The following is a 16,917-nucleotide window of genomic DNA, read 5'->3' as shown; positions in this document are numbered from 1 at the left end:
CATTGGAATTGTTAAGTGTTGGCATCTTAAGGTGGTCTCATAGCTTAAAAAATGTCAAACGACTATCCATTCTTTTGGGTTCATTATTGTTTGGTTAGCTCAATTAAAATGCGAAGCGCAGTTATCTAAATCATGGCTTCTTATTTGGTTCCATCTTTTACCTATTGAATTAAAACACTTGCGTAACAAGATACAGTAGGTGTTGGTGAAGATGCAGAGAAAGGAGAATTCTCTTGCACTTTGATTGGAATGCAAACTGGGGTAGCCACTCTGGAGATCAGAATGGAAGTTCCTCAGGAAACTAAAAATAGAACTACCTTATGATCCAGCAATATCAGTATTAGGTGTCTACCCCAAAATATACAGATTCAAAGGGGTACGTGCACCCCAATGTTTATAGCAGGATTAGCAGCAATAGCCAAACTATGGAGAGAGCCCAAATGTCCATTGTCTGATGAATGGATAAAGAAAATGTGGTATATATAAAAAATGGAATATTAGTCATCTAAAGGAATGGAATCTTGCCATTTACAATGACATGGATGGAACCAGAATGTATTATACTAAGAAAATAAGTCAACCAGAGAAAGACAAATACAATATGATTTCACTCATATGTGGAATTTAAGAAACAAAACAATGAACATCTGGGAAGGGGAGTAAAAAGAGTAGAGAGGGAAACAAACCAAAAGAGACTCTTAATGACAGAGAACAAGCTATGGATTGATGGAGGGAGGTGAGTGGGAAATGAGCTGATGGGTGATAGGTACTAAGGAGGGCACTTTTGATGAGCACTGGGTGTTGTACGTAAGTGATGAATCACTGAATTCTGCTCCTAAAACCAATATTGCACTGTATGCTAACTAAGTTAAATTTAAATAAAGAATAATAATTAAAATAAAAAAAACTATAGAGAACAAACAGGATTGCTGGAGGGAGGGGGCAGGGGGATAGGCTAAGTGTGTGGTGGGTATTAAGAAGGACACTTGGGTGTTATATGTAAATGATGAATCAGTAAAATCTACTTCTGAAACTAAGATTATACTATGTGTTATACTATGTGTTATAATATTATATTATACTATGTGTTAACTAACTAGAATTTAAGTAAAAACTTAAAACATAAGAATGTGTAAAATCTCAGCCTAGGTTAAGACTGAAAAATATAGAAAAAGTAAGTACTTTATCTGGCATATTAAGGATTTTTGAAGATTTTGCCTGATGTGTCATGATTCTTAGTAAGGCCTCTATTCTTCTGGATTATGAAGAGATTCAGAGACTCACAAATGTCAGAGGCCTCTGGGAACCAGGAACAGTGGTGGGAGCCACAAACTGTCCCTCTAGACAAGGATTCCTTCCCCTCCTACTTACTCACTCTGTTGCCCCCATCCAACTCTAGATGTGGAAGGTTGCCATTGTTTAGGGAAGTTAAGGGAAAATTGTTGTGAAAACTTCCTTCTCTGAGATGCTGTGTGATTTCTCTGGTGAGAAAAGCAAAACAAAGCCCGTGAGATTGCCTCTAATTCTGTTGTTAATATTTTGCTCTTAATTTATTAATTTATGTTAGGATCCCCTCCATTAGTGAGGGACAGTCATCATTTGGACCTACATGACCCAAGTGACATGATTGAGTGATGATGTTTCTTATTAAAGGAAATATAAATGCACAGTACAGACCCAGATGCTTCTAATAAAAGTATTCTAGCTAAGAATATTTATTAATGTATTAGTTATAAAATGCATTACTTTCTAGACTGCATAATATCATAGCTTTAAGGGTGATCTTAATTATTTCAGTTAGTGACACAAGGGATCAGGGAAGTTCAGAATTTTCCACATCACACTTCACTGTAAGATTCCTCTTTAGTCGGTGACTAGATCACGTTTGGCAAAATCAAGCTTTGAGTAATTCCTCTGTAGCAGGAATTCAAAGTAACCCAGAAGCCAGAGAATCCAAGAGGTGTAAAAGGAGGAAATATTTGGTGATTAATGTGTATGAGGATCACAATGACTTTGTAAGCCATGTGGGAGTGAACCCACCAAGCAGGGCTGCTCAGTCATGGTGTTCTCCCTTCTCGAAATGGCTGATCATCTGCTTTGTGGCAGAGACAAAGACGGCTAAAACAAGAGAGCTGACATTTTTTCTGTCTTGCTCCTCATCGCCACTTTGTCAGTCATTTCTAGATGTCACTTCCCTAACATGCTGTTTCCCCCAAAGAGCTGGTTCTGACTGGATACACTTCCTGGTTAATAAGGGCAGACCTTTCATACTTTCTCATCCCCATCTCTCTCACTTCCTTGATTCCCAGCCCTCTTCATTGTAAAGAGAAATCTTAACATTCTTCATGTAACTTGAGGTGTTATCGTTTCCACAACCACATAAAAGAAGGCAGAGCTAAAAGACACAGCTAAGAACTGTCCTATACTTGTATCTCTTTTGAACCCACCTCCTCATACAACTGGCAGGTCTGACTTGGAATCTTCTGTTTGCACTGCAGCAGGAGGCAGGCACATTGGAGGGTATGGCATCCTTGGCATCCAGCAGCCCAGAGAGGGTTTTTACATTGTTGGGCACATGATACTGGTTTGGAGAAAAATTGGCAAGTTTGCTGCACAACAGAGACTTATTTATGTTTCTCTGAAATCTGTGTCTGATTCCTCCTAAGGGATATAGTCTCCTGGGAATTCCAAAAGTGAGAATTTATGAGAGAAGATTATCAGTTATATCCCCAATGTTCTCTTCCCTAAGGAGCCCACTGATTGGCCTTTGGGACTCAGTTTCTACAGTGGTGATCAGAAACTCTCATGCTACTCTTAGAGTAAATGTTTATTTTCTTCAATAGACGGATTACTCTCATGATGGTGCAATCACTACAGTAAGACCAGCTTAGCTGGGAGGTGAGATTTTTATTTATTCTCATATTACTTTACATTTTATTCATTTTTTGAGTCTGCTGAAACTCCTAGATTCTCTTATCTGTCAGTATCAGAGTCATGTCATCAGATTTCTCATTCTTATTTCTGTTGACTTACTCAATGGCTTGAAAGGGGTTATTCCTTCTTTTTGCGAACACGTTTTCTCTCTCAGTTTCACTCTGTGCTTCTAGTATGATCCTGATAAATAAAATACCATTTCATGGTGAACAAGTCCCAGGAGCAGAGAACATGGGGTATGTGGTGAAATGCCTAAGGTCTAGAAGATAACCCCTCATCTAGTCCTTTAGGTTGTTTTAGACTGTTTTAACAGATGTCCCTAAAAGTTGACATGATTGTGGAAATTTTCTTTCTCCTTTCAAGTGAGTTATTGCTGAGAGAGATGATTCAAACTTTTGGACCATTTTGCTTTTTACTTTAATGTCTATGTGTGCATGGACACACGGGTGTGTGTATACTTAGATATGATATTTAATAATGTTTTTCCTCTATTATTGGTTTGGAGTCATCTCTAATGAAACTTCATTCTTGTTAATTCTTTATTATTGGGTACATAGCATCAATGAGCAAAGAGAGTTTTATGAGGGATTATGACGAAGTTTTCTCATTTTCTTAGCATTGTTTATATACGGTAGAAGTGTTTTTGTTTCTTATGTGGTAACAGCACTTTTTTAGTCATGAAAATTGATATCCTGGGATGCACAATAGCCAGTTTTTTGGGGTGATATATTCACTGAAAGCTTTTAGTGTTTGAATGTTCAAAGAGAATTTTCTTGACACTAAGGTCTGCCAAAATTATGTTTCAGAAGCAAAAATTTATCTCTTTTCATCAGGTGGATGGTGCAATGCAAATACTTGAACTGAAGAATTAAATTATAGAATTTAAAGGGAGTTGAGGAATACTTTTGATCTGTTGAAATATGTAAAAATACACACATGCACACATGTACTGTATATATTTCCATACATAGTGAAGTTCCCTCTCCTGGTAAGGAAAGATTCTTGTAAAATATTTTCCTATTTTATTTTATTCTTTCTAGTTTTGTTGAGATATAATTAGCATATAACATTGTATAAGTTTAGGTAGTAAAGCATGAGGGTTTGATATATGTATATTATAGCAAAATCATTACTATTAAGTTTAATTTACATCCATGACTTCACATAGTTACAAATTGTTTTTCCTTCTTTTGGAAACTTTTAAGATTGACTCTCTCAGCAACTTTTCAAATATGCACTTCTAATATATTGTTAGCTATTGTCACCATGCTGTAATTTATATCCCTAGAACTTAGTTATCTTATAACTTGAAATCTTATACATTTTTACTACCTTCACCCATTTTCTCCACCTTCCACTTTTTATCTCTTGTAACCACCAATCTCTTTTCTGTTTCTATGAGTTCAGTTTTTTTAGATTTCACATGTAAGTGAGAACATACAGTATTTGTCATTTTCTGTCTGGCTTATTTCTCTTGGTGTAATTACTTCAACATTCAAGCAGGTTGTCACAAATGTTCTTTGCGATATTTCTTTTTGTATGGCTGAGTAATTTTCTATCATATTATATGTAACATACATTCTAAATATATATATCTATATATATTTATCTATATATAAATATTTATATCTATATAAATATATATATCTATATAATATACATTTTATACACTATTATATATTATGTTATGTATTGTATATCCTATGTTCTATTATATATCATATATTATAGTATATTTTATATATACATTTTTATACACATGTATTAATTTGTGTATGTTGAACTGTCCTTGCATCCTAGAGATAAATCCCACTTGATCATGGTGTATGATTCTTTTAAAGTGCTATTGAATTACATCTATTGGCATTTTGTTGAGAAATGTTATTGAGATGCTGGCCTATAACTTTGTAGCAGTTTAATATTATATGTCTGGGTTTGCATGTGTAGGTATTTATTATGCATTTTATTCTTTGAGATTCTTGGATCTATAATTTGGTGACTGCTACTAATTTTTGAAAATTTTGGTCATTACTTCTTCAAATATTTCTTTTTCCTTGAGCAAACAGAATGACATGCCATACATGAAACAATAATACTGCCCTACCAAATCAGCAGAAATAAATGGTTAGGTGGTAGTGTTCTAGTTCATATTTCTTTTCAGATTTGAATAGTGACTATACCACTTTCCTGTCTGGAACAAGAAGAATAAAGTAATTTTGTTTCCAAGTCTGCTTTCATTACCTTCTGTATCATATTCTTCTAAAAAACATTATCCAGATAGGAAGAGGGGAGTGGCAGTGAGTGCAGCAAAATGAAGATACAGTGTGTCTCACTTTATCATTGTTAGCTGAAAGAGTAATTCTAAGCAGAGGGTGAATTCTGTCTTTTTTTTCTTCTTGGGGAATCAGTTTGTAGTTGAGAAGGAGACAGCTTTAGAGTAGTTGTTCCTTCCACTTGGCAATTGCCTCCTCAGGAGATTTGGTCTTTTATCTTTGTTTAAAAATTTTTTAATGTTTATTTATTTTTGAGAGAGAGAGAGAGAGAACAAAGCAGGGGAGGGGCAAAGGGAGGAGGAGACACAGAATCTGAAGCAGGTTCCAGACTCTGAGCTGTCAGCACAGAGCTTAATGCAGTGCTTGAACTCACAAGCTGTGAGATCATGACCTGAGAAGTCGGACACTTAGCCGACTGAGGCATCCAGGTACCTCAGGGGACTTGGTCTTAAGAATGATTACTTTGGACTGTCCTCAGGAAGCCTGTAATTTTGAATAAATTTGTTTTCAGTGCCTCATTTTCTTCATCTTTAAACTGGTAATAATATTTAGTTCATATGGTTGGTACGAAGGTTACATGAGTTTATAGGTAAAGCAGTTACATTTGTATATAAAACCTGAAGCATTTTTAATACAAAGTAAGCATTTTCTCTTATTACAGAGAAAGAAAAATGTGGCCCAGAGAACCAGTGCTGACTGCTATACTATAGTGTTCCCTGCTATGCCTAAATATTTGCATAAAGTAGCAGATATGGTTACTTACTCCAGGACTATGGTGGCTTAAGACAAAGCAACATCATTTTATATCAGATATGAAGAGACGCAAAGACAGGAACACTCTATAACCACAAAAATTACTGACTATCCCCTTCTCCCTGCTAGTGTGAGTGACTCCTGCTTCTTTCCTTTTGACAATTTCAGTCTTGCTTCATTCCTCTCACCTTCTAAATAAAAATGACTAAGATGTCGGTCACTGAATTGCTCAGTTTCTGGCAGCAGCCTATCTGAAACAGATTCCAATTTCACTGAACTTCCCCCAAATCATATAAAGTACAAATCTTATAATAAACCTCTCCAAGCTCTTACTGAGTTATCCCATGGTTCATTTGGGATAGTCTTCCTTGCTGCAGCAAACTATAAACATGAGTACTACCACTACCATTATTATCATTAATATCTTCTTTTTTTAATTAAAGTTTTTTTTAAATGTTTGTTTTTGAGAGACAGAAAGTGCTCATATCNGAAAATCTGAAGCAGACTCCAGGCTCTGAGCTGTCAGCACAGAGCCTGATGCGGTGCTTGAACTCATCAACCATGAGATCATAATCTGAGCCGAAGTTGGAACCTTAATCAGCTGAGCCACCCGGGCGCCCTGATCATCAATATCTTCTGTTTTTTTTATATACACCTACTTTTATTTACTTATTTATTTATTTATTTTTACAAATAGTTTATTGTCAAGTTGGTTTCCATATAACACCCAGTGCTCATCCCCACAAGTGCCCTCCTCCATGCCCATCTCCCCCCTCCCCCCCACATCCATCAGTCCTCAGTTTGTTCTCAGCATTCAAGAGTCTCTCATGGTTTGCCTCTCTCCCTTACTCATCATCTTTACTGTAGCCTACAAAATCTACATTTTCTGGGCTCTGGTTACTACTTTTTTCTTTTTCAAATTTTTATTTGATTTAGTTAGTTGGGGCACCTGGGTGGCTCTGTGGGTCGAGTATTGGATGCTTAATTTCAGCTCAGGTCATGATCTCATGGTTTGTGACACTGAGCCCCATATCGGGCTTCATAGTGACAGCACAGAGCCTGCTTGGGATTCACTCTCTGCCCCTCCCCTACTCTCTCTTGCTGTCTCAAAGTAAATGGATAAACTTAAAAAAATTTAGTTAACATGTATAATATTGGTTTCAGTAGAATTTAGTGATTTATACAACTTACATATACTATGCAGTCCTCTTCATAACAATTACCATCCTTAATACCAATCACCCATTTAGCCTATCCTCCACCCACCTCCCTCCATCAACTCTAGTTGTTCTCTATCAATAAGAGCCTCTTTTAGTTTACCTCTGTCTCTCTTTTTTTCCCCCTTTCCCATTAAGTTCATCTGTTTTGTTTCTTAAATTCCACATATGAGTGAAATCATATGTTATTTGTCTTGCTCTGATGGACTTATTTTGCTTAGCATAATACATTCTAGCTCCATCCATGTCATTGTAAATGGCAGGATTTCATTCTTTTTGATGGCTGAGTAATAGTCCATCGTATATACCTACTTTGGCTATTGTTGATAATGCTGCTATAAACATCAAAGGCATGTGCCCCTTTGAATAAGTATTTTTATGTCCTTTAGGTAAATACCTTGTAGTGCAATTAATGGGTCATGGGTAGTTCTATTTGTAATTTTTTGAGGAACCTCCTTACTGTAATATAATTATATTATGTAATATGTTACATTATTATATTACATAATTACATAATTATATTTATGTAATATAAATATATTAATTATAATAAATAAATAAATAATAATAAAAAAGATTTTCTTACAGGCTGGCTATATCATTTTGCATTCCCATCAGCAGTGAATGACAGTTCTTGCTGCTCTGCATCCTTGCCAGCAGTTATTATTGCCTGTTTTTGGATTTTGGCCGTTCTTGTCAATGGTTGTAATGGTATCCCATTATGTAGACTCGTAATTCCTTAACGTCAGGTGATGTGGAGTATCTTTTTATATGCTTATTTTCCACCTCTATATCTCCCTTTTTTAAAATGTCTTTACCTGGATTTGGTAATAGGATAATGATGATCCCACAGAATGAGTTAGGAAAAGTTCCATTTGCTTCTACTTTCTGAAATATATTTGTGGAAAGTGGGTATCATTTCTTTGTTAAATGTTTGATAGAATTCACCAGTAGAATCATCTGACCCTGTTGATTATTTTTCTAAAAGATTATTAGTTATTGATTTATTTTCTTTTTCTCTATATAGGTATAGATACTAGATATATAGATATATTCAGATTATTTTTTTCTCCTTATGTGAATTATCATTGGTATATTTTGAGGAGTTTCTTGATTTCATTTAAATTATCGAGTTTCTGGACATAAACCAAATTTATAGTGTTTCTTTACATTTTAATGTCCACATCTGTCTTCTCTCTTTTTTTATTCTTGGTTAGCCTTGCTAGAGGTTTACTCATTTTTAAAATATTTTCAAAGAACTAGCTTTTGTTCCATTGATTTTCTCTATTGTTTTTTTCCTGTTTTCAATTTCATTGACTTCTGTTCAAATTTTATTATTTTTTTCTTGCTTGTTTTAGGCATAAATTGTTCTTCTCTCTCCAGATTTCCTCAGGTAGAAAATTATATAATTAATATATTTCTTCTTTCTAATAGATGCATTTAATGCTGTAAACCTCCCTCCCTCTAAATACTGATATTGCTACATCTCTAAAATTTTGGTAATCTATATTTTCATTTTCATTCAGCTTAAAATGTTTTTTAATCTCGAGATTGCTTTTTCACCCCATGTATTGAAATATGTTAAGTTCCAAATATTTGGGCATTTTCCAGCTATTTTTCTGTTACCGATTTTTCCTTTAATTTCAGTGTGGTCTGATAACATTCTTTGTATTATTTCTATTTGTTTAAACTTTGTTAAGGTTGTTTTATGGCTCAAACTATGGTCTATCTTGGTGAATGTTCTATTTGACTTCAAGAAGAATGTGTATTCTGTTGTTGGATGGAATATTTTATAAACATCAAATAGATTCAGTTTATTGAGTGCTATTCAGGTAAATTGTATCCTTGCCGCTTTTCTGCCTGCTTGATCTATCAGTCACTGAAAAATGGATGTTTAGTTTAACTATAATAGTGGATTTCTTTCTTTCTCCTTGTAATTCTCTAAGTTTTTGTATCATGTGTTCTTAGACTCAAACATATTAATATTGTTTTAACTTTCGGATGCATCACTTTAGAAAATTATATGAAGTTATAAAATATTATAAATGTGAAAAAATAATGGAAATACATAAATTGTATCATTTGGTTTACCTAAAAAAGAGAAATTAATAATTTTACTTAAAAATTCACATGAAAATGCAGGGGACCCAGCATACCCAAAGTTGGAGGACTCCCACTTCCTGAATTCAAAGGGTGCTACTAAGATAAAATAATCAAGACTATGTGGTACTAGCTTGAGAACAGACATATAAATTGAGAATTGAGCATCCAGAAATAAACCTTATATTTATGGTTTAACATCCAACAAGAGTGCCAAGATAATTCACTGGGGGGAAGACCACATTCAACAAATGGTGCTGGAACAACTGGATATCCACATGCAAAAGAATGAAGTTGGACCTCTATCTCCCACCATATACTAAAATTATCTCAAGATGGGCCATAGATTTAAATATAAAAGATAAAGCTATAAAACTATATGAAGAAAACAGGCATAATTATTTGTGATGTTGAGTTAGACAATGGCTTCTTAAATATGGCACCAAAACAACAAGAGACACATACAAATAAATCGGACTTCATCAAAATAAAAAACTTCTGTGCTGTAAATGACATTGTCAAGAAAGTGAAAAGCAGCCCACAGAATGGAAGAAAATATTTGCAAATCATTTACTGATAGACACTTGTATCTAGAATATTTTAGGGGCACCTTGGTGGCTCAGCTGGTTGAGCATCCAATTCTTGATTTTGGGTCAGGTCATGGTCTCATGGTTCATGGGACTGAGCCCCAAATTGGGGTCTGGGCTAACAGCATGGATCCTGGTTGGGATTTTCTCTTGCTCTCTCTCTGTCCCTCTCTTGCTCATGCTCATGTTCTCTCTTTTTTTCAAAGTAAACAAACTCAAAGAAATTTGACAGTCTCTTAAGGATGGGTAGGCATCTAGGACAGATTTGTGAACAGCTTTCATACAAGAAATAATGAATGACATGTGCAGTAGAAATACACACAATGTGCTATGGAAGAAGCAGTTAATTCCACCTGGGGAAAGGTTTCATTGATGACCTGGTATTTTGAGTTCTGAAATGACTTCTTCAAAACGTTCACATATGTTGGCCAGTTTCTCAACAGTTCACTGACAGGAGGCTCACAGTCTGGGCTCATCTGGGAATAACACCCTAACATCACAGGTTTAGAAACCTCCTAGAACTTTCTTCAAGGCATCCTTCATTTCTTTGTTCCGGAGGCTGTAGATCATGGGGTTGAAAAAAGGGGTCAGAACTGAGTAGAATAGAGTTGTGAACTTCTGCATTCCCTCTGCTTGTCCTGACCCTGGGCTCACATATGTCATCATGACAGAACCATAGAATAGAAACACAACAGCCAGATGTGAGGAGCAGGTAGAAAAGGCCTTCTTTCGGCCAGCAACTGAGGGCACCTGCACTACGGCCCTCAGCACCAGGGTATAGGAGCCAGTAATGTAGAAAAAGGTGGCAAAGATTAGGAGGGAGCTCATGGTGCCACATATGAGAACAGTCCCTGGGATTGGGACACAGCCTGAAGCCAAGGCCAGCAGAGGACCCAGGTCACACAGGAAGTCATCAATCACGTTTGGGCCACAAAATGGTAGCTGAGTAACAAGTATCACTGGGATCAAAAACCAGAGAAAACCATAGACCCAGCAAAAGATGACCAGGCTGTAACAGAACTTCATAGTCATGATGGTGGGGTAATGCAGGGGGCGACAGATTGCCAGGAACCGGTCATAGGCCATGATGGACAGAAATAAGCATTCAGTTGTGCCTAGTGAGAAGAAGAAGTACAACTGGAGGAGGCACCGAGCAAAGGAGATGGTTTTGGTCTGGGAGAGGAAGTTGGCCAGCATGTTGGGCACATCAGAGTTGACATAGCAGATTTCCAGGAAGGAGAAGTTGGCCAGCAGAATATACATTGGGGTGTGGAGCCGGTGGTCCCACCGCACTGCACACACAATGGCCATGTTTCCAAGGAGCGTCATGATATAAGTGGCAGAGAATATGGAAAATAGGAGGATCTGCATTTCCCAGCGGCAAGGGAAGCCCAAGAGGATGAATTCACTCACAGTGTGAGAAATATTCCTGGCCACTGAAGTCATTTCCTTCTATCCTGTGAGGATTGCAGCAGAAGTTACATGAAGGAGTCATGCCTCCTGATTCCTCCCCAGGAGAGACTACATTTTCCTGATCATAGGGGAGGAGGCCTAGAATAGGGGTTCCTTTTTTTGATTGGGCACTCCAATGATCCACTTGTTGAGCATACGTTTCTATATATTAATCTTCACTTTTAAATTATATACAGAACACCGTCAGTCAATATAGTAAATATTGGTAAATATTTGGAAAAAGTTTTCTTCAAATAAAAATAGAAATTTAGGTATTTCCTTTCTGCATCTCTCATTGATTTGCCTGGCGCACCCAACTCAGGAGACCATCGGTCTACACAATATACATAGATGGCTGTCTGAAGCTCAGTTGAGATATAAACATTGACTTTGGCAATTCAGCTACAAAAAAAATTAATATTGACAGCTTTACCAAACAAAACTGTACTACCAGATAAGTGACATAAAGGAGAGAATGTGAGGCTTTGAAGCCAGGTATGAAAATAACCACAGAGTGACTTTAAGCAAGTTGCAGTTAAGCACATTAAGTGACCATTTATAGGCCATTATTAGTATCTCTTCTCTATCTGTAGGATGCTGTGGTACATGGGCTTCATATTCTGAAATTATTAGAACCATATGGTGGAGCCTTTGAAAGGTGTAGATTCCTGGGCTTGGGGTTCCCTGGTGTGTAAGAGCACAAGCTCTGGAGACATCACAGTTCTTGGCTCTGCCACTTCCTGAGGAGTATTTCCTCAGGCAAGAATTTAACCTCTGAAACTATGTTTCTTTCTCCATAAATTATGAATAATCAAACTTCCACAGCAGGGATGGCATGAAAATTGTGTAAAATAATGTATGCAAAAGCAGTTTAAAATTATACAATGCTACAGAAATATAAACTTTTGCAAACTGTTCAGGGCTTGTTATGCTAAACATTACACTCCTTTGTTAATCTTATAAATTAAGCTGATTTTAAAATGCAAAGGAATGTGTTTTCCTGTGGAATTTCAGCCAGGTGACAGGCTGAGTCCATGCTCTTTTTTTTTTTTTTTTAATACAGGGAAACAGAGACAAGCTTATCTAAATTTTAGCCTTGTCCTAGGCCCAAGTTGAACCCAGAAGAATTTTGGAATATGGGTGTATCATCTCTGTTTCACCTTTTTTCCTCCTTTCCCATTTTAGAAGCTCAGAACTCAAATGCTCTATTTACCTTTTCTTGACAACACCAGTTCTTTGGGGGAAAATCATTAAACTCATGCATAAACTGAACCCCAATGTCTCTGAAGACTTTAGCAGTTTTCATTTTCCATGCTTTGTATACAAGTGCCCATGACCACCTGGCACACACGCCAGATATGGCGGAGCAGCCTTTACTGGGGAAACTTGTAGATCCAGCATCAGTTGCAGGTGTGCAGGCCCCTTTTATTTTGCTCATTAGAAGCACCGTGGCGCACAGAAATCTAGGATATTACAGTTTAAGAAGGCACCTGAACTTTTAAACCCTGCGGGTTGTTTTTGTTTTGTTTTGTTTTGTTTTTAGCTGTGTGATTAGGGAAGTGCTAACCCCTCCCCTGATGTGATTAGGGCCAGGATATAATATCAACATGAAGAAAACTTGGTTCTAGTCCTACTTCTAGAGTTAGGTTTTGGGGCTGGGGGAGAGCGGTGCCAGCTTTTCTCCTGGTGTGATTGGGGGCTGCAGTTTAAACTTTGCAGTTGCAGCTCTAGGCTATGACGAGCTAACAGCAGGATTCTCCCCCTCAGCCATGTGATGGAGAAAGTCAATGCATTAAGCACTGGCAATAGATGCTTCATTTCCATGGAACTACACAGGAGGCAATTTACTCTTTGGGAGAGTGCCTTGAAAGGGATTTGTTTGAACAAGTTAACCCTACCTCTAACATGTATCTTTTGGGGGAGGGCTTTCTTAATTACTCTATAGGGAAGCCTGGCAAGGATTACTGCCTCCATTTCATTTATAAGGAGATAAAGACTCAGATTAAATGCCTGAGATCCCAAACCAGTAAGTGACAGGGTCAAGACAGAAGGCCGTGCTTTCTGGCTCCTGTTTTACTGTTTCTTCACTACTTTAGAGGAACTTCAGAGTAGATGTATGTAAAATGTCACCCATCCCAGGGAAAAATGGTATCAAATTAGTAAAATGAATAACTGTTGGTGCTATAGACATCATCACATCATCTGAGGGAAGGGGGGCGTCTTCCAAGCACCCCTTAAATTATACCACTTAGGTATAATTGTGTTTCTTTTTTTCCTTTTATTTTTCATTGTTACATTGCTGTCTCATCTTTTGTTTTTTGTTGTAAGTTCAGACACATAAATACCATACTGAGTGTGGTAGTTATTTTACCCTTACCTGACTTGTCTGATATGCAGTGTTCAATTCCTCTACAGTGAGGAGGTAGGTCATCTCTCATCCATCTATACAAAATTAAGATAAATTATTATCTTAAAAAAGTAATGAAAGTATTTTTTTTTTAAAGAGAGGATACTAAGCAACGATAGACACTGAGGAGACATATAAGGGACCTACAGACATGTTTCTTTGCAGTTTGGGGTGTTACCATTCTATTTGCTGCAGCCTTTGATCTATCACTACTTTTATTATTTAAACTTTTCCCACCAATTAGATAATGTTACCCTGCTTATACCATTGCCTGCCTGACTCTCTGTTTTCCAGTTATCTTTTCAGCATAAAGGACAACTGATTCAATGTGCTATGTCCTAGGGACTCATTTAAGTGAATAGTTGGATTCTGTTCCTTGTACTCTGGAGGAAATAAATGGTCACATCTGGACTTCTATTTTTTGGAATAATGTTCATATTCACTGGCCTCAGAGACATCATGGGTTTTAAAGGGAGCTACAAAGTCACATTTTCTTATTGATCTGAATCTTGGAGCTGGGATTCTCTAGTCTCTCTTCCCACCAGCAGTAACAGAACCCCTGTCTTCTGCTTTATTGCTGGTTGGTCATCTAGCTTCTGTTGGAATAATCCGTGACAAAGAGCTCAGTGAATGGCAGAACAGCTTTCAGTTTTAGAAGTTGTAATAAACTTCCTTGTTCTCTCTTACATTCCTGAGTCTTGTTCCTATCTTGATGTGCCATCTTGGTCTTGCTTATTTCTGCCTCAGGGAGGGATGGTTAATATTATGTGCCCATTATACACACACACTCTGTTAGGATTTAGACTGTGCATTATCCTTCTTAATCTTTCAACATCTACAGAAGTAATAATAAGAGCCACAAGGAGACAGAAAGTGGTGGTGCTGGACAGATTGTAGTCTTTCATTGCATTATGCTGATGCTCAGAATAAGTCTACACAGCAGCAATTAGAAATATCTGAGGAAGGGACTCTTGTCTTGTATCTTCTCTATTTGTACTAAGCACTCTTGGTTTCTTTAACTAAATTTGACAATTTCCAGGGTGCTCACCATCCTGGTTGCCTTCTTTTGATTGTTCATACCTTTCAGAAGATGTGATCTTACTGAAACCAAACAGAGTGCCCTTTGTGCCATACTCTATTTCGCTCTAGACTCATGCAGATTTAGGTTGACATTAGCTTTTTTGGGCAGTAACTTTATATTGTAGACTTTTATTGAATTTTCATGTTTCCAAAGTCCTTAGAGTTTATTCACAAGAACTTCTTTAAAACCAGATTGGCCCCATCTGATGCTTGTGTCATTGAGTTTTCCAAGCAAGGGAGGTTAATTAACTGATTTTCACCAAGTGTTTCAGTCAGTTTGGATCTTATGACTATCAAATACTAGCTTTCTTTTCTATTTTTATTGCCTAGAAACTTAATAAAATTTCACATATGTCTGATTAAAATATTATGTACACCATGAGAAAGTGCTTTTTTACTTAAAACTTTTTCTAGCTTAACATCTATTATCAACAATTGCTGATAGATGGCTAAGCTAAAAATAGATAAATAGTACAAAGGTGGTAAAAATGACTTTGTATCTCTGGAAGACATTCTGGCATATATAATTATAATTAAGTGATGGTTTATGAAAAGTTTTTAGAAGCAAATTTTGGACTTTAAGCTGGTATCCTTACTCAATTTCAGTTGTTTAAAAAGTTTCTTTCATTTTACAGAATTCTCTAAGCACACTAATAGTGGTTTTGAAATCATATCTGTGAATTCTTTCTGCATCCTGGGTTATAATTTGTCTAGGTCTGAGAATTTAAACTAATTAATAGTTAGTGAGTGTTGTTTCACTTCATTTTCATGTCAATTCTCTTTTATACAGGTGTTCTCCATTCTTTGGAAAGAAGATAATTTTTTAAAGCTGTCCATATTTTAATTTAGATTGATGGACACCGTGCCTTTCTCTCTCCAGAGGGCTGGAGGTAGCCCAGGCTTTTTTTTTTTTTTAATCTCATAAACCTGGAAAGCAAGGAGACCCTCTCTCTACAGTGCTATCAGCTAGTGTTGGAAAGACCTTCTCATTTAGGTCTTAGTCCAAGAAAAGCTCACTAAATTCCTTAGAGAAACTCATGCTTTGTTTATAATCACTTTATTTTACTGGTCTCTCTGTAGTTGTTTCTGTCTCTTTCTTTCTCTCACTCCGTTTATTACTTTTTTTCCCCATAGAGTTATTTCTAAGATGAGAATATGATTTGGGATTTCTGACTCTGGAAAATTTAAGAATTGGCTGTAATACTACCCATCTTCCATAATTCCAGAACTTGTATAAGTAAATAATAGTATTTCATACCATTTTCAGTAAAATATTTTTAGTTTAATTTTTTAAGTAAAATATTTAAAAATATCAGCATTAACTTCCTGAGTGCTGTCCATCATGAACTTTAGTTCATTTTCTATTAACTGTTATTGTGCTACTACTTATTGAACATTTATGTGTGAGGGTACATTCCTTTCAAGCTTATTTTATAAACTTCATTTAGCTTTATAGCTGATCCCTGACCTAAATGATTTCAAAAACACAACAAAATTTTACTAAATGCCTACTAAATCATTGTATAATTTTCCATGCAAGGGCTGTTTTGGGACATGCGTTTATATTCCTGTATGGTAAATGTCTTAAAAATTAGAAATATTCTTTTCAATGAAAGGGGTATTTAAAGAAGTGAATATGAAATTTAAGTGTAAATTTTGGAATTTAATTTCCCACCTTTCTAGATGAAGTCTGATAATTTAAGTTGAAAAAGATCATTTTTCTTTTGCTTTTCACATTAGCATAGGTGAATAAGCATGATACCAGTGTTGATGAATGTGTAATGGAATGACACTCAGAAGAACTTTTAAGGGGAATATAAACTTGTAAATTTTTTTCTGGCAAACAATTTGTTAATACTAGAGCTTTAAAAACCTCTAAGCCCATTAAATAAAAATTAGAGATGTAGAAAAAATTAATAAGTTCATCATAGCAGTGCATAAAAATTTCTGGGGCTCATGTTAAAATACAGATTCTGTCTCGAAAGGATATGGCCTCAGATTCTAAATTTTTAACCACATATAGAGAATTTGAATCATTATGTTGTATGCCTGAGACTAATGTAACATGTATAACTAATGAAACACGAGGTAACTAATATCAACTATACACAAGT

At 36.1% G+C, this 16,917-nt stretch overlaps 1 protein-coding gene across 1 annotated transcript; it reads right to left on the bottom strand.

The window, feature by feature from the left end:
• Positions 1–10,368: 10,368 nt before the first annotated feature.
• LOC144244166 (olfactory receptor 11H6-like) lies at positions 10,369–11,310 on the bottom strand. The gene has a single exon (XM_077779392.1). It carries the CDS (start codon positions 11,308–11,310, stop codon positions 10,369–10,371), a length of 942 nt encoding a protein of 313 aa, XP_077635518.1.
• Positions 11,311–16,917: the final 5,607 nt, after the last annotated feature.

This window comes from Crocuta crocuta, unplaced genomic scaffold (assembly GCF_008692635.1).
Source record: "Crocuta crocuta isolate KB4526 unplaced genomic scaffold, BGI_CrCroc_1.0 scaffold867, whole genome shotgun sequence".
NCBI lineage: Eukaryota > Metazoa > Chordata > Mammalia > Carnivora > Hyaenidae > Crocuta > Crocuta crocuta.
This window is presented reverse-complemented; position numbering and strand designations above follow the sequence as displayed.

What these genes read in the sequence shown, in the direction of transcription:
- LOC144244166 (XM_077779392.1), bottom strand. Translation starts at nt 11,310, where the DNA reads ATGACTTCAGTGGCCAGGAATATTTCTCACACTGTGAGTGAATTCATC.